At 43.1% G+C, this 25,753-nt stretch overlaps 2 protein-coding genes across 38 annotated transcripts in view; both read left to right on the forward strand.

The window, feature by feature from the left end:
* Positions 1 to 6,357, forward strand: part of celf2 (cugbp, Elav-like family member 2) — a 174,599-nt gene extending 168,242 nt beyond the window's left edge. For all 37 annotated transcript variants that reach the window (XM_069519756.1, XM_069519763.1, XM_069519761.1 and 34 more), the window contains one exon: positions 1,660 to 6,357. The gene's annotated coding sequence lies outside the window, so the exon portion shown is untranslated. The remainder of the gene's footprint in view (positions 1 to 1,659) is intronic.
* Positions 6,358 to 12,903: 6,546 nt separating this feature from the next.
* The window catches only part of usp6nl (USP6 N-terminal like), a 70,172-nt gene continuing 57,322 nt past the window's right edge, over positions 12,904 to 25,753 (forward strand). The window contains exons 1-2 of the mRNA XM_069519778.1: positions 12,904 to 13,110; positions 19,469 to 19,575. Coding sequence (XP_069375879.1) covers positions 19,572 to 19,575 — 4 coding nt within the window. The 5' untranslated portion in view covers positions 12,904 to 13,110; positions 19,469 to 19,571. The remainder of the gene's footprint in view (positions 13,111 to 19,468; positions 19,576 to 25,753) is intronic.

The following is a 25,753-nucleotide window of genomic DNA, read 5'->3' on the forward strand; positions in this document are numbered from 1 at the left end:
TAACAATGGAAGGAAACCAATATCCTGAGTAGCTTTTTTTTTTCTTTCTGTCCGTTAAAAAGTTATTTAAAATTTTCTTTCTCAGCGATTATTTATACATTTTTGAGGACGAGTTACAGCCAGAACCGAGGCACAGACAAAGGAGCCATGATGATTTTTTTCCTCTCTCTCCCTCAATGTGAACCTGAGGCCTGGTGAAAGGTTCTTTTATTTTTATTTTATTTTTTTTCGACACACTCGCCGATATGCACATTCGCCCTTTGACCTCCACGGTGTTGGTTGCAGGCCGCCGCTGCTTTCTCTAAAACCCCTCCACGCCTGCTGGTAACCCGGGAGCAAAGGCTGCAAAAATGTTTAGTGGCCTCTTTTTACAGCATAGTCGGTGGCAACATCCGCCTGCCATACAATTACACACCACCTCCACAATATGAAGACAAACAGAGACACACACACACTCCAGCTACGTCTTATTATTTATGTCAAAATGAAAATAAAAAACAGCTTTTTTTATTTCTCAGAAGATGGAAAAAATAATTAGCAACTACTTTTCTGGGTCAGATCACATTGGTCTTTGTTGTGAAATGGATATTAAAGCATGTCGAACATTTTCAAAACATCATCCAGAATTTGATGAAGGCTATAATATTAATAATACTACTAATACAAGAGTTTATGGGTTGAGGGGGTAACTGAAAATACTTGATGTTTGTTGAAAGATTTAAAAAATTCAAAGTACAGAAAGCCACAGGCCTGTAAATTTTATTTGTAAAAAAAGCAGTTCTATTTTTATACAACATTTTTACTGCCTCAGATGAGAAAAAAAAGGATTTTATTTATTGCCTATCGTTAAGTTATTGGACTCCTATAAAGAATACAGCATCATTAAAGTAGACCCTTGTGGAGAAGTCTCGTGGAATCGGGTTCTCCGGTGTTTTTCCTGTTTTTTCAGTGCAGAAATCACAACTCGCTCCACCGCCATGTGAACCGCAGCCTCCCCCCTTCTCTGTCATTCATCCATTCAAACACACACACACTTACCTGTGCTGTCCATCCATCCATCCATCCATCCCTCTCTTTTCACCCCTCTCTCCCTCGCTCCATCCGTAGTGGGACTTCTTCCTCACTTGTCGAATTTCCACCTTTTTTTTCCTCACGTTTTTTACTTTTATATTTTTTGCGTGTTTTACGTTTTTTGTTTGTTTGTTCGTAGCGCCCCCTCCCCCACCTTTCCTTTCAGAAAAACTTTTAAGACATTTTAAAATAGAAAGGAGTGAATAGACATCGCCCCCCCCCCTCCCCCTACCCCTCCCAAAAAAAGAAATTATAACTACTTTCTCCCAAATGTCAACATCCATCTGGGATCTGATGGATTAAAGCTTTGGGTGCTCTCTGTTTTTTGTGTACGTGTGAATGAATGTGTGTTTGTTGTTGCCTATATAGATCTATAACATTAATATCATTTTATATTTACGTGAAAACAACAAAATCTTAAGCTAAAAATTGTCAATGAACTCAGTGAGTGTTGTTGCATTGTTGCTGTTGTTTGTTTGTTGTTGTTGTTTGTTGTTCCTGATTTGATGAAATGCTGTAGTGGTGTGTTGCTCTGGCTCTCTGTGTGTAACTCTCTCCTCTCCCCTGTTTTTTCTTTCCCCCTTTTAGAACAACCCATCTCCATGCCTGTTAGCTCATCGTTTGCCTAGCATGTCTCCGTGGCGTCCAAACACACAAAAAAAAAACTTTAAACGAAAACAAAACAAAAAAAATGTCCCCACCAAAAACAAAAGTGTCATCGTCCTCCTCCTCCCCCGTCATTGTTTTTTCTGATGTCTTTTCCGAGCTCACCTGATCATAACCTGGTTCTCCTCCGCCGCCTACTGACCTTTTGAACTTTGAACTTTTTTGGACTTTGATTTTTATGATTTTTTTTTTCTTTTTGTGTTTTTTTTTTTTTTTTTTTTGCATGTGACCTCATTTGGATCTGTTTTCCGGGAGGGTTTCAGGGAGGGAGGGAGGGAGGGAGGCGATAAAGGGGGAGGGGTGGGAGAAGAAAATGAATCAATGTGAAAAAGATATAAAGCTGCATTCATATGAAAAAACAAAAAAAGACTTGAGATTTTTATGGAAAAACAAATGTTCTTTTTGGAGAAAAAAAACAAACGACAACCTGTGGCAAAGTGACTTCCATTCAGTATGTTTTCTTGCATTTTTTTTCCGTTTCTTCTTCTTTTTCTTCTTCTTTATGTCAGTTTTTCTTTTTCTTCTTCATTTAAAGTAAACTTGAAAGTTCACTACAGGAATTGGCGCGTCACCTTGCTTCTGGTGCCGGTGAAACACAGATCGCGGGCCAGAAGCAGTCCGCGCCAGTTTCTCTGAGAAATAAGACTACTTCCAAACAGTTTTGAATAAAAACTGTCTGATCAATATTAGACTCTCTCAGAGCTCTCTAATGGTTTTTACATTTTTCAGGCAGTGTAAAGTTTTTTGATAAGGCCATTTTAAGTGGCTCTGTTTCTCATTCAAAGTCTATATATAGAACCACTTTTTTCTAGAGTAGTTTAAAGGTAAAAATAAAAAAAGACATTTGCCCTGTTTGGGGGGGAGAAATGCTACCTACTTGTGTCACCTTTTGCTGAACTGACTCACAGATAGACAATCCGTGGTTTAAATGCACATGATGAAATGACCTATATTTTCTACTGTTTAAATGTATAGAGGAAAAAAAATACTAAGATACCTGTAACCCGCGTTAACGTCGGTGCTTCTTGTGAGTTTAGTTGTGGTTTCATCACAAGTCTAACGGTCTTAAATGTCTCATGTTTTTCAAGAGAAGACTTAAAAAATCAGTTTACTTGAACAATAGACAAAGCCTTTCATATTACTATAACAATTACTTTTTTCTTTTCTTTTCGTCTTTTTTTAAGGAGTCCCTATTTGCTAAATTTCTTGTTGGTTAATTAGCTATATAAAATTCCTAAAAATATATATAAATATAAATATATCTATATATATATATATATATAATGTCAGCTTGTGAAGCATCAATGTCATTATTATTTTATTTCTCTCGTGGGAAACAATATTTAGATGTGTTTTGTTGTTCAGCAAAATGTCTTATAAAGAAAAAAAGACAAGATCAGTGGAGTTTAGTGCCAAATTCTGAAGGTACTTCCTGCCTAGCGCGTCAGTGTATTTCTTGTGAAATTATTTGATAACATGGGTATTTTATTATAAGTGTTTTGTATGGATCCCTCATATTTAAAAATATAGATTTAAAAAAGAGTTTGTTAACTTGCTATTCTGTGGTCTTGTTGCCTGAAATGTCATGTTTGCTTTTTTTCTTTGTAAAGATGTTAAAAAAAAGTGCCCATGTGTCATATATATATCTATACACACACACACACACACACACACACACAGACACACACACACACACACACACACACTCTCGTGCAGACCTCACAGTTTACTTTGTTGTTGTGCATGAGAGCCCCTGAGCGTGAAAGCCTCTACAGCAACCACTACAGCCCGCCAGCGTGCACACACACACACACACACACACGCACACGCACACACGAGAATCACGCACTGATATTTTTAGCCATTGTACAGCCGTTTTATTCATCAAAGCCTTACCACAAATCTTTGCACTCCTGTTCTCTCTCTATCAGTATCTCGCACACAGACATCAGGCTTCAGTGTTTATTGTTTGGATTGTTTTTCTCGCACACACGATCCCAAAAACTGAGGTGAGACTCATACGCGAAGCCTTATTTCTCCAAATCCTCTTCTCCCTATTCGTTAGGTTTAAAAAAAAAAGAAAAAACATTTCTGAGTTGTAGCCGGCGTCGTTTGTCTCCAGACTGCGGAGATCATTACCTTTGTGTATCACCTCAGATGAGCGCGCTTGCTTTCATGATGTAAGCACAGGGCAAGACTCGCTCACTCACAAACAGGCCTCGACCTTTTGAGGAATAAGCACACGCAGCCGTTGGGATTGTCCGACGCACGACGCGGGACGGCCCGGCGCAAGTTTTTACTTGTTTGACTTCGTCGCTCTGATTAACTTATCCTTCCGTGTTTTTTAAATGGTTGTAAGACTTCTCCATAATGTGAGTCTCGTGGTGTAATGGGCCAAAATCATGTTGAGATGCCAAAGTGTGTTATTGACATTCTCATAGTCGAGCCGTTTACATGGCACAGTGTTGTCAGTCTATTCAACTGCCCCTCTTCCCCCTCCCTGAAAGCCTAGTTTACGGTCTGCAAAAAAAAAAAAGGCAGCATTATTTTCTACAGAAGCTCACCAGTCGCCTTAACCAGGGAGCGTTGTATCAGTATTATAAGACTAGAAGATGTTGTCAGTCAGTCAGTGATTTGTGCCAAGTCCAGGTTCACTTTTATGTACAGTTAACCTCCCACTTGTCAAAGTCTGGATTTCGCTCTTCCGCCATTTCATCCAATGGTCCGGAGCAGGAAGGCTTGAAATGGCTGCTTTTCCTCGCAGCGGCGAAGAAGCAGAGAGAACGAGGCATCCGTTTGGAAGGATGCCGTTCTCTCCGTCTGGTTGTTGTCTCCCAGGCTAACCGGGGTTATTAGAAACAGGGCTATGTGGAGAGACGTCTTATTGGAATAGCGGCAGGGGAAATAAAGCGCTTGTTGGCTGGAGAGGAAGGGTCACGTCCGCAGGTCCACACAGGCAAAACAACAGCCGCGGCCGAGATGAAGGCATTACAGCTTTCATTATCCTCGCAAAGACCGAACCCAATACCAAACTTTATCTGATCTCATGGAGGGAGGCAAGCAGACTTTTTCCTTAATGCAGTACACACATGAGCAGTGCCACAAACAGCCATAACTACCTGTATGAAAGCTGGACCGCAGGAGTCCCAGTCCAATCAGTGTTAACGGACCAGTTTTCTGACCAGCGTGCGTCAGATTCACGTTGTAACCGCTGCAATGTCAAAATCTTTACATCCTACGATTGCACATTCACATCCTTCACCTCACTCTCGCACAACTTGTCACGTATGGAGGCTACATTATCGTTCGAGTCCACTTGCTGCACGCGGCCGTCCAAGACATTTTTAACCGTCCCGAAAAAAAAAACCACGTCTAAATCGCCAAATCACACCGAGTTGCACACGGCCTGAAGTCGCACAGTCTGGCGTGAAGCATCTCTGTCTTTGTTTCCATGTCGAAGCACAAGAGGGTCGTAGAAACCGAGTTTCTGTCGAGCGGCTCACCTCAGGGGCTGTCATCGCCGATGCTTGTTGTAATCTTTCTATCTTGTCACTGTTCACTTCTCTGTTCTCCTTCTTTCTTAATTATCTTAAGTGCTATTTATCAAACAATGAAATCAGAAAGGAAAAAAAAATTGATCTTGTCGTTTCTTTGCATTATGGCTTATGTCAAGTTTTTTGAGGAAAAAAAAACGTTTTGTGTGTTCTCTCTTTCCGTGCCGTAAAAAAAAAAAAGAGCTTGTTGTCTGTAGAAATTATCCAATTCTTTTTTTTTTTGTTTGTTTTTGTTTCTTCTTTTAATTCTCAAAATGGTTTTCAGTAGTTTCAAAGTTATTGTCTTGAGAGAAGCCAAAGTTAATGCATTTCAGTGGATCCTGTAAGCGTGATGTATGTTTGTTTGACAACACTTCGAAATCTGTCACTGGATGGGATTTAAAAAGTACAAAAAATGCAGGCTTTCCTATTTCTACAACTGATTGTACTTATGCATTTTGTACCAGTGGAATTTTTTATACTGGAGATTAAAGGATACAACAAAAAAATCTTAGAAAAAAAGCTGTCTGGCCTGGTGGTGTGGCCCGACCCTGACTGGTCCCCGAGTTTGATTTCTAGCTGGCATCAAGAAAGTTGGCTTTTGATATAAGATTTTCTAGAAGATCTTTGGCTTTATTTCTTTCACTTCTTTTTCCTCACTTGAGTGTTGTTCTTTCGTTCTACCTTTCTTTCTTAATTCGTTCTTTCTTTTCTTTCTCAAAAAAGGGTAGGTGAGTGTCAGATCTTTCATTTTTGCTTTATAAATAGTTCTAGCAAGTTTGTCTATACAACAGCGGTAAGTTTCATTTGACTTCTGTATTGTGCCGTCTACACGATAAGACAATTATAGAAAAAGAAGGAATAGAAATATTTAGTCACCTTCAGTGGATTAATGTATTAGTTTAATAAAGAGATCAACTAATTAGAAATCTTTTGCTTTTAGCTGTTTAGATTTTTCCGGTTTCTCTGTCCTTCTCTGTGAACTAACTGTGTAGCTGAAGCAGTCAGAATTATTTTTGTAAACGTATGTTCTTGTGTGATGCAGTTTTTTGCTTCTGTCTCCTATATTAAACCATTTTTCCTAATACTTGTCTCTCTCTGTGTTGTTATGTTCCAGTGGCTGTCTGATGTCGTACTGTTTCACGACCTCCTCCCCGCCATTCTTTCATTTTCTGTCTCTCTCTTCCTCTTCTCAGTCTCTCTTTTCTCTCTCTTCCTCTCTTTCACCTCCGTGTTTGTGTTTTTGTTTTTACCACATAGTAAAGTTAACTCCATCCCCAGTGACGACTCACTGTGCTGTTCTCACTAAACATAGTAAATATACATCGAGGTGTTATGTATGTATATTACTGTGGAGCCCAAGTTGCCGCGTGACAGTCGACAAAAAAAGCAAAATATGACGCAAAAAACTAAGAAGCATTAGTTTGGTTTAGAAAAGTGGTGGGTTTTTTTCTTAGCTTAACAAAATAATTTGGCATTTTGGGAAAATTATAAGATTTAGTTTAGAGAGTGTTTCAGGGCCGACTTGGCTGACTGGCCCACCAGCTGGTAGAGAAAAGATCCGACTCGCAACTCAATGTAAACCACAGATTTCTGTGTTTCGAGTTTGCATAGATTAAAAACACGTGAAGTACGACATGTCGGTTTAAGCTAACTGGCAGTACAGTTTCCCAAAATGTTAAATTAGACCATCGAGTAAATGTTTTTTTCATTTTTGATTGAAGACGCCTCTTTTATTTGCTTTAATCCAGCGGAGAACGCGTCTGTCACTCACAGTGAAATTGGCTTCAATAAGAGGGCGGACTCTTGGTTGCTGTGAGTCCGATCCCTGGTCCTTCCTGTGCTGTCCGCTGTTCTGGGCGAGGCCTGTCCCCTGTGTGTCCACTCTCTGTGTCCGATCCACTTCCGTACTGTCTCACCGTCACAACTGCATCCCCCGTAGAGAGAGAGAGAGGGAGAGAGAGAGAGAGAGAGGAAAGAGAAGTCAAAGGTCAAAGTTTCCACCTTTTCATTCACAGATGACTAAACTAAAAGTGCTTTTCTTCCAACCATTGAAGTTTAACTCGCAGGAATGAATGAAGGACTAAAACTTAGGTCTTTAAAAACCGGGAACATCTGGATAACTTCTTTTAAAAAGAAAGACAGACTCCATCTTTTTAAACGAAAGCTTCAACCTGAAGAAGAGTTTTTTATCTTGCGACCACGTGGCCGTACATTTTGTGCTCTCTGGCGTCTTTTCCTTTCACCGCTGCACCAGTCCAACAAGTCTGTTATTAAATATTGATTGTGCGGTTCGGGCGAGGCGCACAATAAACCTCTATTATTGTCGATGTGTGGCCTGTAATTCAAGAAAATGTCTGCAGCTCAAGATTTTTTATTTTTTCCAAGATGTTTTTTCTTCTCTTTAGTTTTTGCTCTTTGGGTTTTATTCCCTCCCATAGAGTCACTTTTAAAACATGAAAGCATGTGTGTGTTTGCAAGCAAAGTTTAAATGAACGGTACACACACAACACTGAGTAACCTCAAAATGGTTTGCTGTGGAGAACGGGAGTGATGGTGATGATGATGCGTGATTCATCAGCTGTTGACCAGGATGCTTCGAAATTCAAGGTAAGGTCCGCACCATATTCCAGGTAAACAGAGATTTGACGAGTGTGGATGTCTGAAGAAGAACTTTGCCACTGGCAGCGCTCGGCTTCTTTCAATCCAACCACTTTTAAGTGCAGAAGGTGTCAAGGATTCAGCAGATTTTTTTTTTTTGTCCTCAGAATTGAAAAGCTTTTGAAACAGTCTTTGGACCGAACATTATAAATCGGCTTTTTTAAGGAGAACATTTGAGCTGCATAAAAACTGTGCTGAAAACTATAATTGAAGAATTAAAAAGAGAAGATCTGTCGTGAAGGACACTTGATTTTTTTTTTTTTTTTGGTCAAATCTCCATGTGACCTTAACACACAACAAAGATTTGCTATTTTACTATTTTCTCTTTCTGCCAAAGCTGGAAAACACATAATGAATCCTCTCAGCTGCACAGTGTGAAGAACTCACGAGTAAATAAATCCAAATAAACCAGACTATTTATAGTGAGTAGACAGCAGTGGATCAATAGACCAAACACAAAGACACTGCTTGCAGATGAAAACAGGGTCACGCTCAATGAAATATCTGAACAACGGTGATGTTTTTTGGAAAATGCGGAGAGCACCGTGACGAATTCAGGTCATATTTCTGCTGCGGTTTGGATGCAGGTAAAACAAAGCAGATGAATGCATTATGCAGTGGAGTAGGAGGCTATACGGTACCACTCTGATTTATTTCACAAAGATACAAGACGCTCGTAACCACCAAACCACAGAGCTACTCGATTATTCACATTTTCACGAGAGGTAGATGCGAGGCGTGCCGCAGGGGGCCGAGAAACACGTTCACATCAGCGCTCGATCCGTCACATTCTCAACGGACACGTGGAAACTTCCTCCCTGTGAGGAAGTAGACGGGATACAGTGCGCTCGCCACAGAGCAGCAGAGGGAGTGGGCTGGAGAACAGGATGAGAGGAGATTTCAGCGGTGAGCTGCCAGCACAGAATGTTCCTCTGCCACATCATCCCCGATGGGAGTTGCCCCACAGCAGGGTCAAAGGTCACAGGAGGTTTGCTGCATGCGTTTGAATTTAAAAGCCATTGTTGTGCAGGGTTCGAGTGCAGGAGATGAGTTATTTGCTGTGGTCACAATAATGGAACTACATCTGACGGCCTCAGGGTCACGTCTGATTCCATCTTCTCGCACAAGGACACAATTTTATCCGGGAGAGAAAAACAGATTTCAGTAGGTTTGAGTTCCTCAGCTCCATTTATATAACAATAATAAACATGTCAGATGAATTCCTGTTTTAATCATGAAGAAGATTAAACAGAAGAAATAATCATATGAAAATCATGAATTACAACAAGAAGAGGAGTTTTGATTAATACAATCCTGGAACTTTATTGATATACAAATAACAAAATGCAGCAAATTCTTCTTTTAATAACAGACTGTTAAAAGAGATGGGAGACATGACTGTTCCCAAAAGTGAGGCCAAAACATCTTGATTGCCACCTTGTGGCCGGCTGCAGTACAGTCAGTCTGTCTACGCATGAGACAAAAAGACAAATAAATGTCAATCAAAGATGGGTTCTGTTGTTTTAGGTATTTCTTATCACACTGATGTATCCTCACGTGTTCACGTTTGGTTTTAATTGGTCATTTAATGAGATAAAATCGTGGTGAAACGTCGTGATTGACAGCTGAGACTAACGATAGCTGATTTGACGTCAACTTTCATATGGAGCGAAACTTTTTCACTTGTGAACTCACCGTGCTGTGGAGAGAGTAAGGCGACTGAGACTGAGATTCCAAATGGAGCCTCTCCTCTGCATGCAGGTAATTAAATTACAGTGTTGATCAAAGGGAGGCCGCGGAGAGTTCCTCTTCTCTGTTTCTGTCTTTTTCTCCCTCATGCGTCCCTTTGAAGAAATGAAGTGACTCATTCCCCCTTTGTCAGACAAAATATTCACTGCATTGTTATGCTTATGCAACGCTCCGGCTGGTTGGCAGTACACGGAACAACCACGGTGAGATATTAAACGCAGCTGCTAACAGGACTCCATGCATTCAGCTCAGTGTCGGCACAGTGATACGATGCTGCCATCTTGTGATGACGGAGAAAACCAACCCTGGTGCGACTGCAGGAGACACGTGTCTTTCAAACCAGAGGTAAGAGGTGAACTGTGAGTGACCATGTGATGTTTGTCCACTCCACCGACACCACAGACTAAATAAAGACACACGGCACGTCTCCACTTCCTCCTGCTGCCCAGAGAGAGTCAGTCTCAGCTGTCAGTCGTGACGTCTCAGCCCATTCTCATATCATCGACTAACTTTAAAACCGAACTCATCAGAAACATTTGAACTACATCACTGTGATGAGCGTCACCTCAAATACCAGAAATCTACATCATCTTTGAGAGAAAATTATTTAACGTGTACTTTTTTTGTCCTTGTCCCATCTGTTAACATGGAGAAGCTTTATGACCTGTACAGCAGCCAGCCACCAGAGGGCGACAGAGACACTATGGCTTCACTTGGGGAGCTGTAGTGTCGTCCATCTTTATGTACAGTCTATGTGCCCTACACCCATCTGCATATTCTGTATAAGGTCAATTATACTGAGAAAACAAAGTACAAGTACACACAACCGCGTCCCCATGGCAACATGTTGACAGTCTCTCTTATCATTTACTGCTGTATACAATAGTTAGATCTGATAAAATGGAGGCCAAGAGGTCTGACCTTTTATTTCAGATCACCACTATACTGAAGGTCATGTGACCGCTCTGTCCTCGCTCGTGTTTGTGTGTCACCACAGTGTGTAGTTGTGTTGAGCACTCGCAGGTTGAACGGATGCAGAATTTGTTGCAAACTGCGGCGCCACAATCAGTAGCTTAATAGGCCGTGAAATCAACACTCACGGCGGGGGCGAAGCCGGAGTCCCGTCCCTCTCGTTGCCCCCTCAACACGGTCACGTGACACATTAGGAGAACAAACAGGCCGTAACGCCTGGAACTAACAAGGTAAGTGGTGCAGGTCTGCAGCGCCGTCAGACACTGGACCATAAAACATGTTACACCATCAGCTGATGAGCTGCTGGCTGCAGCAGACTGAGGTTTACTGATCTCACACTCTCACAGCTCGCTGGGTTGTGTGTTCCAGTGTTTACTCTCCCTCCTCAGAGTTCACCTTCCTGGACACCTGACAGACGTGTCCCATAAGTAAACGCAACACGCAGCAAATGGATAAATCAATTCCTGACTTGGATCGAGTCTGACATCGTCGGGGGGGAAGTCAATACCCCAGATGTAGGTAAACCAAGCTCAACTCCATTTTTCTGCCTTTTTAATGGTTTGTTTACCTCCACCGTGAAACGTGGAGGAAGGGTGCAGCAGAAACAAGCTCATAATAAATAATACATTTTGGTGCAGATTTGGATCAGGGGCTGGATTTAGAGATGTTTTAACACTTTCATTGTCAGACTCAATTTGGATCCGAATACAAATCTGGATCTAATGAATTTGAATGTGGTTTTCTGCGGTGGCTGTTGGGCCCTCCTGGTGGAGAGTGACGTTCTAGTAGATTTTTAAAACAGAAATAAGAACCTGCTCCTTCCTGTGTGTCCCTGCCACATCTGAGCGGCATGAAATGTGCATTTTTCACTGCACACCTAAGGAAGCCAAATTTAATTTTCTTTGCATATAATCTGCAGGTTGCAGTTTTATTTAAAACACTTTAACTCCTCTTTTAAACAGGAAACGTGCTGCCATCAACACAAACATGTGAAATCCACATTTAGTCTTTTTATAGTGGCTGGTGAGACAGAAATAAATGAATTTGAACCTGTGTTAAACACATATCTGCCAGATTTAAAATACATGTGGAGGCTGGAGCTGCCAATAAGATTCCTCCTGTGACTGTCCTTTTTTGAACTTTTCATTTTCCCTCATACTTAACTCACCTGAATTCTTTTAAAGTAGAAACATGCAGATGACGACTCTGTTTAACAGACGCTGCATCTGCTCTCCATCTTTCTCCTTCTCTTTCCCTCTAATGTCCACTCACACCGTTTCTCCAGTAGCCACGTATGATATATAATATGGAGCTCTTAGCCTTCATCACTTTCAGCCTGTAGAGGTCAGTGTGAACGTATAGAAGCAGAGGACAGAAAACTCCATGTGAGTATTGGTGCAGCTTGACTGAATCTAATGAGGCTGATGGGCCTTGGCAGAAATATACTCTACACTTAATAAACCACAGTTGTCAGTTTATATATTTATTGAATATCAGAGACTATAGATCCACCATTTCCAGGCTTACGTCATTTTTATTGCATATAAGCTCCTACGATAAGTGATGCACACGATTGTTTTCACCATCATGCACAGCTGACGTGGAACATGTTGCAACACCACGTTCAGATGCTCCTGGAGCGATGTGATGTTTAATGGTCACTTCCTCGGTGATGCACGAGTAAATCCACATGACTTGTTTTCATCTGCAAGTCTCTCTCACTCATGCTGCAGAACAAAAATAAAACACAGACGAGACCCCCCCGTGGAGTAAAGATATTCGGGTCAGACCATTAGGAGCGATTTATCTGATGATGACGATGTGCAGCTTCGGAAACACTGTAACAAATATCAAGTACTTTAATCCCAGTAGATTTGTAAAGTATTTGGAAATACTGTAACAAATATCTACAGTATATTTGTAAAGTATTTAGAAACACTATAACAAATATCAATTACTTTGATCCCAGTATATTTGTAAAGTATTTGGAAACACTGTAACACATATCAAGTACTTTAATCCCAGTATATTTGTAAAGTCTAGATTGTGGTGATTTGTGTTTCTGTATTGAGAAAACTTGTTAAAGTACTTTATTGTTGGCGGTTTCAGGGTGATTGCAGTAATAACACGTGTTTGGTAACTAAGTGAAATATAAAGTATGTGTGATGGAGGAATGAGCCTCCTGCAGCCGGTGACATGAGACCAGAGCCCGGCGGGCGGCGCATTGTCTACCTGAGCTCCTCTCACACACACACACACACACACACACTGACTCTCTCACACACACTCTCTCTCTCTCTCTCCCACACACACCGACACACACACACACACTCAGAGTTTGAGAAGTGCTCCGGACTTCCTGGTTACGGGACCATGGACGTTCCCAGCTCCGCTTCGTCCCGGGAAACACCCGCAGCGATGTGACCGAGGAGCAGGACCCGGCGAGCGGACAGAGAAGGTGAAGGGACCGGGGTGGTGGGTTCGTTGTGTCGGAGCTCGTGAGGAACTTGTCCGGGGAAACGGCTCCGTGTGTCGGCGGACACGGTGTCGCCGCCGCCGCCGCCGCCGCCGCGGTGCGTTAACGGTTCTGTTCTCAAAGTGACGTCCAACATGGCGCCGCAGCTGTTCGGACTCCGTTGGCGCCAAATCGATCGCGCTGGTTTTCGCGAACAGAAGCGACGCGTTGTTTTTATGATCGGAAACTTTGCGCTTGTTCGTTTTCGCTGAGGCCTACGCAGACAAACCCACCGCTGTGGAGCTAGCGCTGCAGATCACAGGCACTTCCGGTATCTCCCTACACAATAAAAGTCTCTGTTTACATGCAGCCAAGAGGCGATAATGTGCAGAGCTTATATAAATATATATATATATAAATGATGTTATTGATATATGTGTGCCTATATGCAGCCGATTGAGGAAATGCACATCTGTAAATAGAGCAGTCACCGTTACTGTGACACTGAAAAAGATAAAGGCCCTGAAATTATCCTCTGTACCATTTAAAACACACACTCATCTGTCAGGTTATTAGTTACACTGGACTCAAATCAGTGCATTCATTGTCCTCTTCAATTTTATGATCTTTTTACGGGATGAACCGCGTGACCCTGTTTAATTGCAGGTATTATTTTAATCACCCTATTTATATCCATGATGTTGTAAATCAAGACAAACAGGAAACCTGTTTGCGTAATAACTTTAATTGTAGCATGTAAAGACGTGCTGTTCTCTCTCGGTTTGCTCTAAATTAAGGTTTTCCTGTATTAGTCCCACAATGGGGGAATTATCTTTTATACGAGTGGTTAAAATGACATCAGCCCTTGGATTAAACCCAAAGATAAGTTTCAGTTTAATTCTTAAATGAATGGAAAGAAGTAATAAAGGCGATTGTATGTTGAAAAAAAAAAACATGATCCCTGGCTTATTGTTTAACCTCTTTCTCTGAAAAAATATATGCATGGCACCGTTATTGTTGTCGGCATAAATGTTAATATTTCGAAGAGGTTTAAATACTGTAAGTGACAGTTTCACATTAAAAGAGAAGTAAACACAACATTGAGGGGAAACAATTCAGTTAAAAAGTGGCCAAATACATTACAGTATAATAGTATAACACAAAACTACGGTCGATCTAAAATGGGGTGTTAATCATCTAAAGTGCATTTTAATTTATATTTCTCTAAATGAGGGTTTTGAGTAGGTCTACTTAAAGCAGTGCTTTATTTTGAATGTTAGAACGCTGTAGTTCCGGTGTTATTTTGGCGGGTTGTTGCAGCTTTGATGTGACCGAACCTCCCGCAGCGGAATCAATGAGGCCGGTGCAGCAACCGCAGCCTCCGATTGGCTGTAACCGCAACCACCGAGGCTCCTGATTGGCTGTGGCGGCCTGTCAATCACTTCGATGAGCCTCGAGCTGCATTTTGACGAGATTCAGTTTGTTTACATTTTAAAACAACAACATGAACGTACACGTAAACAGATGCGCGTGCACGTGTGTTTGATGAAGTTGAACTGCGCGTGCTGTTTCCTGAGGTAGTTACTATTTAAACACGGTGCGTCAAGTTTTACATGTACAGTAAAAAAAAAAAAACAGTTAGGGCTGTCATCTTTTCAAAAATAAAAGCATGAAAAGAGTCCTGTGATGTCACCCAGGTGTCCTTAAGCCCGACACTAAGCTCGGTGTCATTTACACCATGTCTTGTGTCTGAGTGTCCTCTGTCATGAGAACACAGGAGCAGTAGTATAATAATACTCACAAGGCCTTCTTAGAGAAAATGAAGGATTTTATTTTGAAAAATGGTGGTGGGAAGTCATCTCTTGTGAATGCAGCCGTCTTGACAGCAGTGAGTCTTTCAATCCTTCCTATCCCACTTCAGGATAATGCGGCTTAAAGCAGACAGGAGCTTTTCAAACACGAGGCGTTCATAGTAGAACTGTGTGTGTGTGTGTGTGTGTGTGTGTGTGTGTGTGTGTGTGTGTGTGTGTGTGTGTTGCTGTGATTGCAGGAGCGATAACACACTTACAACCTTTAAACACGAGATGTTGTGGAGGTCTGACTTTCAGTATCCTGGAGAACAACCACAAACCGAGACAGATTCATCAGAGACATTACGAAGGTGTCCTCCTGCAGGCCAGGCCGCTCTCGTTCTTCGAGCTGAGGTTAAAGTCTGAGTGTCAGGCTGCGATGAAACGAGCAGCCTGTCAGGATGTGTCAGGGTCAGACTATTTGTCTCGTCAGCTTTTATTTGGAGCCATTGTGTCTCTGCTGCTGAGTCGCTTTTCTGGGATCAGCTCTTTCCCGGCCCTCGTGTAAATTAGAGACGGAAAGCAAAGGGTCCTGTTGCTCGACTGTAACTTCTACTATCGTCCACAGAACATGTGATATGAAGGAGCGATAAACACAGACACCTGCAGACATTTGGCTTTAAACACATGAAACTTTATTTCAGATATTAAACATGACTTAAAGTTAGAACTTTCATGTGACCGTCCTGCTCCTTCCATCGTCTTGTTCCACACATTGCACCTCTTCCTGGTGGATCCCAGGGTTTCCTCAGGCCTGATGGGATATGTAGTCCCTCCAGCGAGTTCTGGGTCCACTCCGGTGTCTCCTCCGCATCCCGCCTGTCCTCTTTTTCCTGCACAGACTTGACTTGCACAGCTCTGTCCCCAGATGCCCCTTCACAGCGGGTGGTGGGTCCATGTTGTTCTCTCGGCCCCACGAGCCAAGGTCAGGCTGAATCGGTCGGGACGCAGCTCGTCACGTCCTCAGGCTTCAGTGGCTTAGACACTTGTTGCTGCAGCGTTTTGAGGTTAAAGGTCAGATAGATCATCGAGCACCATCGTCAACGCTTGACCTTTTTTTACCAAAAGCCACCCACTGACTTTTAATACAGTCGCTGCTCTGTGACATTTTCAAGACCTTTGAATGTGACGGGACATTTTCACTGTGTTAATAATAAACAGAATTTTCTTCATATAATATTTCATCATCAAAGCTTTTAGGCCGTCACAAGATGCTTTTACTCACATTACCCCACTGCAGGCGTCTGTAGCTGCAACTACAACTCATTTTTATAGTCTGTATTGTGGGTTTAGGAAACTATGCACTTTACAGAAAAGCAGTAAATCTTTTAATCCAACACACTGAAACTAGTTGTTGTTTGGTGTATTTGCTTTAATGTGATAAAGCTTAACTAACTCTGAGTTAATGGCCTCCATCAGTTATAATGACATTTCAGCTCTTGCAAGAAATATCACATGCACTTATTGTTTTTCTTGCAGAGAGTTTGATAAACAGATTAATACCACTCCCATATCCAAGCAAGAAAGCACGGCCGTCTCCCGAAATGTGGAACTGTCCCTTTAAAAAACACTAGCAGGAGTCTAACGTTACACGTTCCTGAGGTAAAGCTGCAGGTTTTGTTGAAATCTGATAAGAAATTTCAGTTCAGTGCAGCAGAATTGAACTGACTTCACAAGGCGGGCGGCCCACCCACATACCAGATGCAGCCCACGCACACACACACACACACACACTCGACGGAGGGTTTCTGCATTCCCTCACTGCTGTCCAGGCCTTGGCACCAAGCTGCTGCCGCTGCCCGTCTTTATTGGCTGCTGATCTGCGCTGGCTCAGTCGTCCGCTCTGTCTTTTAATGCCCAGCAACACACACAAACCACCAGATGCTGAGCTGCACACTGTGTGTGTGTGTCAAATGTAACTAACCTCATGTCCAACAAACACGCCGCTGCTGTTCCGGTCTGAGCTCGTAACGGCCGATAGAGATAATTTTGGATAAATCTGCCTTCACGCTCTCTGTGGTGATACACACAGTTTATATTCATGTCAGTGTCGGTAGTTAATTCACCTCAGAGACGTGTAACCAGTCTCAGGTTAACGTGGTTAATCTTTAACACGCCATAACAGTGGCTACACGTCCCTCACAGCTGCTGTCCTGTCGAGTTTACAGCCCCAGAACAAAAGAGGTGTTGTTTCGTGATATCATGGAGACGCTGAAGCTGCCAATAATAATGATTGTTTTGTGTGAGGATCATAATATTTCTAGTTAAATTCAGGATCTTATCGATCGTTATTAATGTGAGTAAAAATAAGAGTCTGTTGAGAATCTAAACTTTTCGACTCTAAACTAAACGACACTTGATGAGTTCAGCTTGTAACAGCATGTCAGGTAAAAAGCTCCCTGTCCAGATGTTGATGCTGCTGTTTCTGCAGGATGTGGAGTACGTTCTCCATATCAACTCTAATTTAATGTACAGGTTACATCCACCATGCTACAGTTTCATTTTGAATCAGATCACTGTTAGTACGGTTGTGCCGTCCTTTCTAATACATCCACTTGTTTTTGCGTGCCTAAGAGACATTTCTCATCCAAGAGGCTTCTTCAGTTCTAACCCATACTCAGAGTTTCAGGTATTTTACTTGTAAGGTCCTTGAGGTTAACCTGAGAGGCTGGACCCTCCCTGCTGTTGGTTTCTTTGGGAGTCGTATGTCTGTATGTGGCTGATGGGTAACTTCCTCCTCTGTTCAGAGATGGTTTCTCAACAATGTGGTGGAAACATTACAAAGAAACGTAATGGGATCATAATATTCTTATTTTAATCGGTTTAAATGCTCCATAGAAACAAACCAGAGAAAACAAATCCACCAGTATCTGAGTGTTAGTCTAAATCTTTTGATAAACCAGTCAGAGCTCTGGTCAATCTCTCCGAACTGACCCCACCTCCTCTCTAACGGTGCATGTGATTGGCCGCCTGCGCTGCAGCTCGTTACTGTCAGTCCCGGCGACAGGCTGGTGTCCGAGCTCGGGACAGAGGTGGACATATGGTGGCTCTAATCCCAGGTCACAGCCTGGAGGCTAAGACGTCTGCCTGAGATCTCACTTCCTGTCTGTCACTGTTACACGTCTTCCATCCAACATTTAAGTGAGGGGTGGAGCTTGCAGGAGACATTTTACTACAGGTGGCTGGTGGGAAAAGTTTGCGTTGTCACATACAGGCCCCTTCGAAAAGGATTCCTTATCATTTGATGTCATACATTAGGGGAAGTCAGAAAATGACATCACTCAAAAGTACATTTCCCCGGAATATGTACGATCCTAAAGCTTCTATTTTATGACCACATAGTAGGAATGACATCATCATGAAGTCAGAGAATGACGTCATATCGTGGAGTAAAGCATTAAACCAGATCAATAGCTCATTTAGATTAACCGATCATTCGTCATCTTACATAATCGTCCCTCGGATGCTTTTCATTGCCGTTTCACTGCTGACGTGACTCATGATCAATAATGAAAGTGATTTGTGAAGCGTTTCAGCCTCTGTACTTGACCTTTGTGGGAAACTGGACGACGATCAAACCTCTGCTGCTCTTTAACTCTGCCTTTTCAAACTGTCTGGACCCGACAGTAAATTCCCTGTGGATGGTGACGGTAGAGAGACCAGAGCTCTGATGTCTGTATCAGCTCTCTCTCTCTCTCTCTCTCTCTCTCTGTCTCCACCTTCAGCGTGAATGAATGAACCGGTGTTTCAGTTTGCTGCTCTGCTGCGTATTTGACATTCCCTCTGCTGCCGAGGCGTTCTGCTGACCTGTGCTGCTTTTCGCTCGCAGCCCCCGGGAGGGTATCGGATCTTTCAGCATCTGCAGGAGTCGTGCTCGTGGCGACACGGGGAGAACTTAATTTCTACATCACCTGCATCATGTCCCTCCTCCTCTCCCCCATCTTCTTGCCACCCTCTTCCTCCTCCTGCTGCTGCAGCATCTGCAGAGTGATCAAATAACCCATCATTACCGCATACTATCATCAGATTACTGTTATTTATTCCAACAACCGGGCTGATTGGGATGGATGGATTTTCATCGCACACACACACACACACACACACACACACACACACACACACACACACACACACACACACACACACACACACACACACACACACACACACACACTGCGAGCCTGCTCATTCACCCACTCTGTGCCCTGCTATTTCTCTCCCAGCGAAGAGGTTAATGCTAAAGCCCACATCCTGTAATCAAATCATTCGTACATTTCATTGACGCAAGAATTCATTTGCTACTTTTGAAGAAATTGGGCCTGTTTCTTTTATCCATTTTAGTTGTGAATTATTCTATTACCTTCACTAAGGAGGTTAAGTTTTCTTCTATTTGTTTGTTAGATCGCAGAAATACACAAAATACACTTGAGGGATCATCATCACTTCCTCCTGTCGTTCTTCAGATGAGAGGAACACACATGATCTCATGCTTTTCTGTTTGTCTTCCTCAGGTCATGAGTGCCTCTATGAAAGACCCAGCGGAGAAGAACCTCACCTGTCCAAAGCCCCGCCCTATCTGGGCCTCACCCTGCCCCCCACCCCTGAACTCCCACCATGAGTAAGTCCCTGTTTTTATCCTGATGTTTTATTTTGAAAACCAGCCTATCACTGGCGTGCTTTCCACCCCCTGGAGCTGCTTGTGTTGTTGTGATGCAGATCGCAGGAAGCAGGATATTGTTTTCGTGCCTGTGTTTAACACCTGTCTGACACTGATGTTATCTTCATATGAACATAGGCGTTGCATTTGAGGTTTCTTAATTTCCCTTTTGAAGCCTCAGGTCGGTGCTTTTGTCAGTTATTGTAACCATGGCGATGTTTGTGCAAAAACAAGGAACTCAGGTATTGACTGGGTACTATGGCTGATGTGATGTGATGATGATGATACGATAGAGATACATGTCCCTCGTCTGGCATTTAATGTTTGTATTCAAAGAGAAAATGCGGTTGCAGTATCTTCACTGGTGGTTAAAGCTGGATTGGTTACTGCAGTTGGAGGTGTGGTGGCTCAGCTCCAGTTAAAGGAGGTATATGATGGTTTTTTTCAGTGTTTCCTTCCCTTACTGTGTAAAGAAAGTGTTTTTGTGGATGTGAAAGTTCTGCAAAGTTAAAACTAGACCTTGTAAAGTCTCCAAAACCTGGTAATGTCAGAGTGAGCAGGAAAATGTCCCAGAGAGGAGGTGATGATGACGTTTCTAACATACCTGAACTGATCAGAGCGTGTAATCATTTTCAAATGATTACATAAATTCAGATTACCACCCTGAATATGAGCAGAATACGTCTCCTTAAAGATAAAGCTGAGTAGTTTTTGTGGAAGGAGTAGTGACGTAGCACGAACACACTGGTATCTGCCTTTGTTCGCACCTGCATCCTGCTCTTCCAACCCTGATGGAAGAAACATATGGCGCTCCGGAGAAGCGCTGCAACCCTCAGCACCTCATCGCTCATCAGTCACACTGCAAAGCATGATGGGAGGGCACGTGTAGCGAGAGGTGGAGTCCACCCCATCTCCACCTTCAGTATATCTGCGTGTGTGTGGCGGTTTGCTCGTCTCCTGCACCGCTGTATGTCACTGTGACTGCAATGGCTCGGCCTCACATGTCGGCTCAGTGTGAGTCACGCAGCGAGGCCAGACTGCAGCATGATGTCTTATACGTACATGCATGTGTGTAACGTCACACACGCACTGCACCAGAGGAGTGGATCGTTTCCTGGGGTGTGTCCTGAACATGAGAACATGAGGGATCATATGGATGAGATCTACGTCACTAGTATTTTTCTGATATATGTCATATTCTGGGATATTGTGTGTCGCAAATTGATTTTCGATCATAATCTGATTGGAATAATTGGAATTTGTTAAATGATAATATTGAATATGTTGTCTGTCACAGACTGAGACTGTAGTTTATCTCAGCAGACGTCATAAACACAACAAATATTTATAATGACTGATCTGACCCAGTTAGATATCATTGTTTCATACCTCATTTTGTTTTTTACCTTTTGGATTTAAACTTGTCTTAAAGTGACATTAAGGATGCACCACTCCAACTTATCCTCCTCTGATATTGTTCCCATGTGCAGATTCAATACAGCCATTCTTTGTTTTCCCCCAATGTTAAATCTATAAACCACATTACGTGGGGCTCATTGGAAACGTTGTTGTGAAAGCCGGGGATTGTGCTGTGACTGAATGAAGGTTAACTGACAGCAGAACATTTGTACTTGTTTTAAAGTGATGTTTCACGTGTATCTGTCACGTCATGGCCAGGGACTGATCCTATCACTGTTTACACTGCACCGGATCAGCACATCACTAAATGTCACGTAGTTGAACCAAGTGAGATTACAGCTGAGATTATCGTCATCACATTAATGAAAGAGACAGACGTTTCATATCCTGCGGCAGTTTATCCCTGTTGTGATATCGTACTGGTCACGGAAATTCAAATTTATGATATTTTAAAGCAGATAACATTATATCTCCGTATATTTAGGTTTATTGGCGTGTATGTGATCATGAGCATCGATGGTTGTTTGTTTCCATCATAGACTGTAAATAACGATGGATGATATTACAGCTTGCAGAAGTGAAGCCAAAGCTCTTGATCGTCCCCTGGTGGTTTGCTGCAGCTTAGATAATAAACCCTGCCTCCTCCATGTTAGTGGATAGGACATGGACCAAACTCACATCAGTAGTATTCTTAGTGTTGAATATTTCTGATACGTTTGGTTTTTAATAAACTATTTGATGCTATAAAAACGGAATGAAACATTTCCGTGACTACATCCTGGCTCCAGATTTGTAAGCTGGCAGCGTTTGTTTGCAGAATGTTTCGTCAACATTCTTGATTTAACGTCTATCTGCTGTTTTTGTTGGAATGTAGCAGTGATTTTCTACTTCAGCTATGGAATAATTAAAAATATGTGTATCTGTATATATGACATTGGTTTGTATCCCAGGTCTTGGCTGAGCATGTGTGAATTATTAAGTATCAGAAACAAGAACAGAAGAAAGTGAGTTTATTTATTTATCCCCCTCGAAGTTATTTGCTCTTTGGTATCAGGCCTCCACGTTTTACAGCTCTGCTCTCTCAGACCTCCTTGTTTTCTTTACCATTTAGCTCACTTCACAGATAAGGCTTGAACGGGAGCCAGCGTTTCCCCCTGCCAGCGCTGTTAACTCCCTGTGTGCCGCGAGCGTCTGGTCTGCGGCGTTTCTCCGTGAGGCTGCAGATCTTTGTACCAGGGGGCTGGGACTGGGTTACCGGGGCAACCATGTGAGGCGTTTCCTCCGTTCCAAGGAGATTGGATTAAGCAGACGCTGTTGAAGGAGGTGGTGGGGGGGGTGGGGGGTGGGGTGCTGCTGAGAGGTTTAACCTGATTACTGCCTTTGCCTTTACACACTTCGCCAGCAGAACACATGCACAGACAGGTGTGTGTGAGTGTTTGGTCTGATTGATTGTGAGTGATGAAAATGGAGAAAAGTGTGATTGATGAGTATTGGTAAAAGCCCACCAGCAGCTCAGTGGTTTACGTTATACATGCTGTGTGTGTATGTATGTGTGTGTGTTTGTGTGTTTGTGTGTGAGTGTTTTGGTGCTTTCAGACCCGCTCTGAAGTCTGGACAATTTCCTGAAACTTTGTGTTGTTCTTTTCTTCTTAATCTGAATGTTCTTTGTACGGCATTGGGGGGAAAAAGGCTTTTATGTGTTTCATTATTTATCTCAACCTTTGATGGACTCACTCTCTCTCTGTTGATATCCAGAGCTAATTACCTTAATTGCCCTCCTACAACACACACACACGTGACCACCGACCCTGGGGCAGGGCGGGTCTCCTCTAACGAGGCCCTTAACGAGGATGGATGAGTGTCTCCGGTTGGTGTGAATTTAAGTGGAGTTGAAGGAAAACAAAGGAAAGAATTAGACTGAGCTTTATATCTCTACAACAGCTCCAGAGGTAGAAACATTCACTTCATGGAGGAGATGGTTAGATTGTGTTGGTCCAAGGTCATTCTGACTTTTTGAACGTGTTGTCTTAACAACACCTTGAGAGAATCCGTTTAAATGTGACACACACTTTCTCTCGGACTCACAGATGAATATGAGTCTGGAAGAAAATGTATGTAGGTTGAAACTGTTCTGGTTCTTGGAGGCATAGAACTGCGGCGCTGTAATTCTGGTAAAGGGAAACAATTATCAGTGCTTGGCTGAAAATATAAATTATTCCATAGTCCCACATTTCTTTTCATCATCACACAAACACAACTGGTGACCCTCAAGGTCTTTACTCTACTTCATTGCCAGTTAGTTTCTAAAACAGGACGACACCCGCCCTGAAATTACCTCTTCACAGGGTCCGTGTTGTTATTAACCCCCAAAAAACACTTTCAGATGTGCTGCTGGTCCTCATGAACTCACAAAGCACAAGGTTTTCTGAGGAGCACCTGAAGGCAGCATGAGTGTGCAGGCGTAGAATGTTGGCTTCAATCTGTTCACCTGTCCTTCACCTATCGCCCCCCACCCCCCCCCTCACACACACACACACACACACACACAGTCATCTCTCCCTGTCAGAGGAAGACTGATGTCATCGTGGCGTGCTGGGCACACAGCGTCTGGGTGTGGTGCAGGATAATTATCCTCTCCTCAAAGCCTCATCTGGCCTCCATCTGCTGGACAGGAGCGTGGTTAGCTCAGCCACAGAACACACAGCGGAGGCCCTTCCACTTGACTCTGTCGTCTCTTCACAGTCAGCTGACCGTGTTCTTTCTCCAGCTACGTCCTGGTTTACGTTCACGCACCCACACACCTGGAGGCTGCTCCACTCGAGCTCAGACTCTCAGCGGTCGGTTGCTGTCGGGGAAAGTTTGTGTCTGAGCCCCCGGGACACCTCGGCGATGGGGCTCGAGGGAAGCGAGAGTGTTATTAACTCGACCGCATTTTCCAAGCCGGGGGAATCTTGTGAACACGGTCTGTAAAGCTGCCAATTCCCCGCTATGATGTTAATCACACAGGATAGATGACAGCTAATGGTGCTAATGTCTCCCCGCGGTGCATGTCATTCTCCGCCCAAGACATCGCAGTTCCAAATAGCTCTTAGCGGGTGTTCGGCCTGAAAATAGAACGGAGCTAAAGTGCCGCTTCGGTGGAGGTGCGTTGTTTCTGGTACCACCCAGTGGGTGAGGGGGGGGGGGGATGTGTGATTCCAGTATAAACCTGACAATATTCTGGGTTTACTGCAGTTTTAAGAAAGAACACCTGAATTTTAGAAAAGACGAGAGGATGCAGGAGGGTGTGAACAGGATGTTCATCAGCTGATCTACTTATCAAAACAATTCCCAGTATGTCGAAGAAACCCGGTGGTTGTTTTTGGTTCTTTTCCAACATCTGATGCATCATTGTGTGTGTGTGTGTGTGTGAATTACACAATATTACTGACAGCCCATCCTCTTGTGTGTCTTAGTATTTTTATTAGAGAGCCTGTTCAAGCCCTGAGGTGGTGGCGGATCTCCTGTTTGGAAATACATCTCCAGGTACTAAGAGCTTCTCTGCCCACACACCAGCTCCAGGCTAATTACCGTAGAGATCAGTTTGTTTGTTTGGAGCTCACCTGAGCAGAGTTTCAGTTTGTTGTCGTCGCACAGGTTCCGCAGGTTCATTTTCCTTATCGCTGCTCCGTGTTGAGGACACGTCACCGTGGACATGCTGTGGATTTGAACTTGAACAGATATTGAGGATTAGGCTGAGTCCTGATTTTCTAACGGATGACTGGCTGTTTCTGTCAGGTCCTCATCGAGGACGACAGGTGTTGTGGTGGAGGAGTTTGTCTCTGGTGTGTGTTTTTTCACTGCAGCACCAAAATGCTCATTAAGTCTGAGCTGTGTACTCCCACAGTGCTCTCTAGTGCGCTGACTTTTCTCTCTTTCTTACCCATAGTTCAATTTGTTTCGCTGGCTGCTTTATCGGCATGACGCAGAGATTTGATAGACCACCAAAGCACGAGCTGGGAGAATGGAAAACATTCAGTGTGGAGCAGAAACAATCTGAGGAGAATTGATTAGCTCTCTGCCGTTTCTCTTAACACGACGTGACACAGCTCTGTATGATGGCAGCAAATGATTTAACACGATTTAACCCGTTCAGTACAAACAAAGACTGCTGCCGACCATGAATCGAGAGTCGCTCAGTCAGTCCTCAGCCGTATGAATTAATGGAAACCAGTGTCTGCTTGAAAAGTACAAGAATACATTTGAATATTCCCAAAACAACGTCACCACAAGATCCTTTCTAAAGCTTTTGGGCAACGCTAGAATAAAATCAATCCGATTCTGGTGTTGCCGATTCGAGAATGACCTGAACAGAGACTCTGACCAAATGTTTCACGGACACAATTTCAAATATCTTTACATCTATTTCAGACATTCACTGGACTTTCTCCGTCTAGCCCCCCTGGCTTAAAGTCCGCAGAAAGTCCAGAGGAGCTGATGTAACAACACAGCGAGCGAGCGGCGAGGTCTGTGAAGTTTCTAACGTGCAACAGATGTAAAAATGTCTCAGAGAGAATTAAACTCTGAACGTTTCACTTGAACGTTTCTATTTCATCTGTCATCAGAAGTGATTTCATCTCCTCCTCCTTCTCTTCCACCTGTTTTCTGTCAGTTATACCCCCCCCCCCCCCTCCCCTCACTTTTCTTTCCCCGCCACGTTCTACCCTCATGCTCCATGAAG

Source organism: Paralichthys olivaceus, chromosome 23 (genome assembly GCF_024713975.1).
Source record: "Paralichthys olivaceus isolate ysfri-2021 chromosome 23, ASM2471397v2, whole genome shotgun sequence".
In the NCBI taxonomy this organism is placed as follows: Eukaryota; Metazoa; Chordata; class Actinopteri; order Pleuronectiformes; family Paralichthyidae; genus Paralichthys; species Paralichthys olivaceus.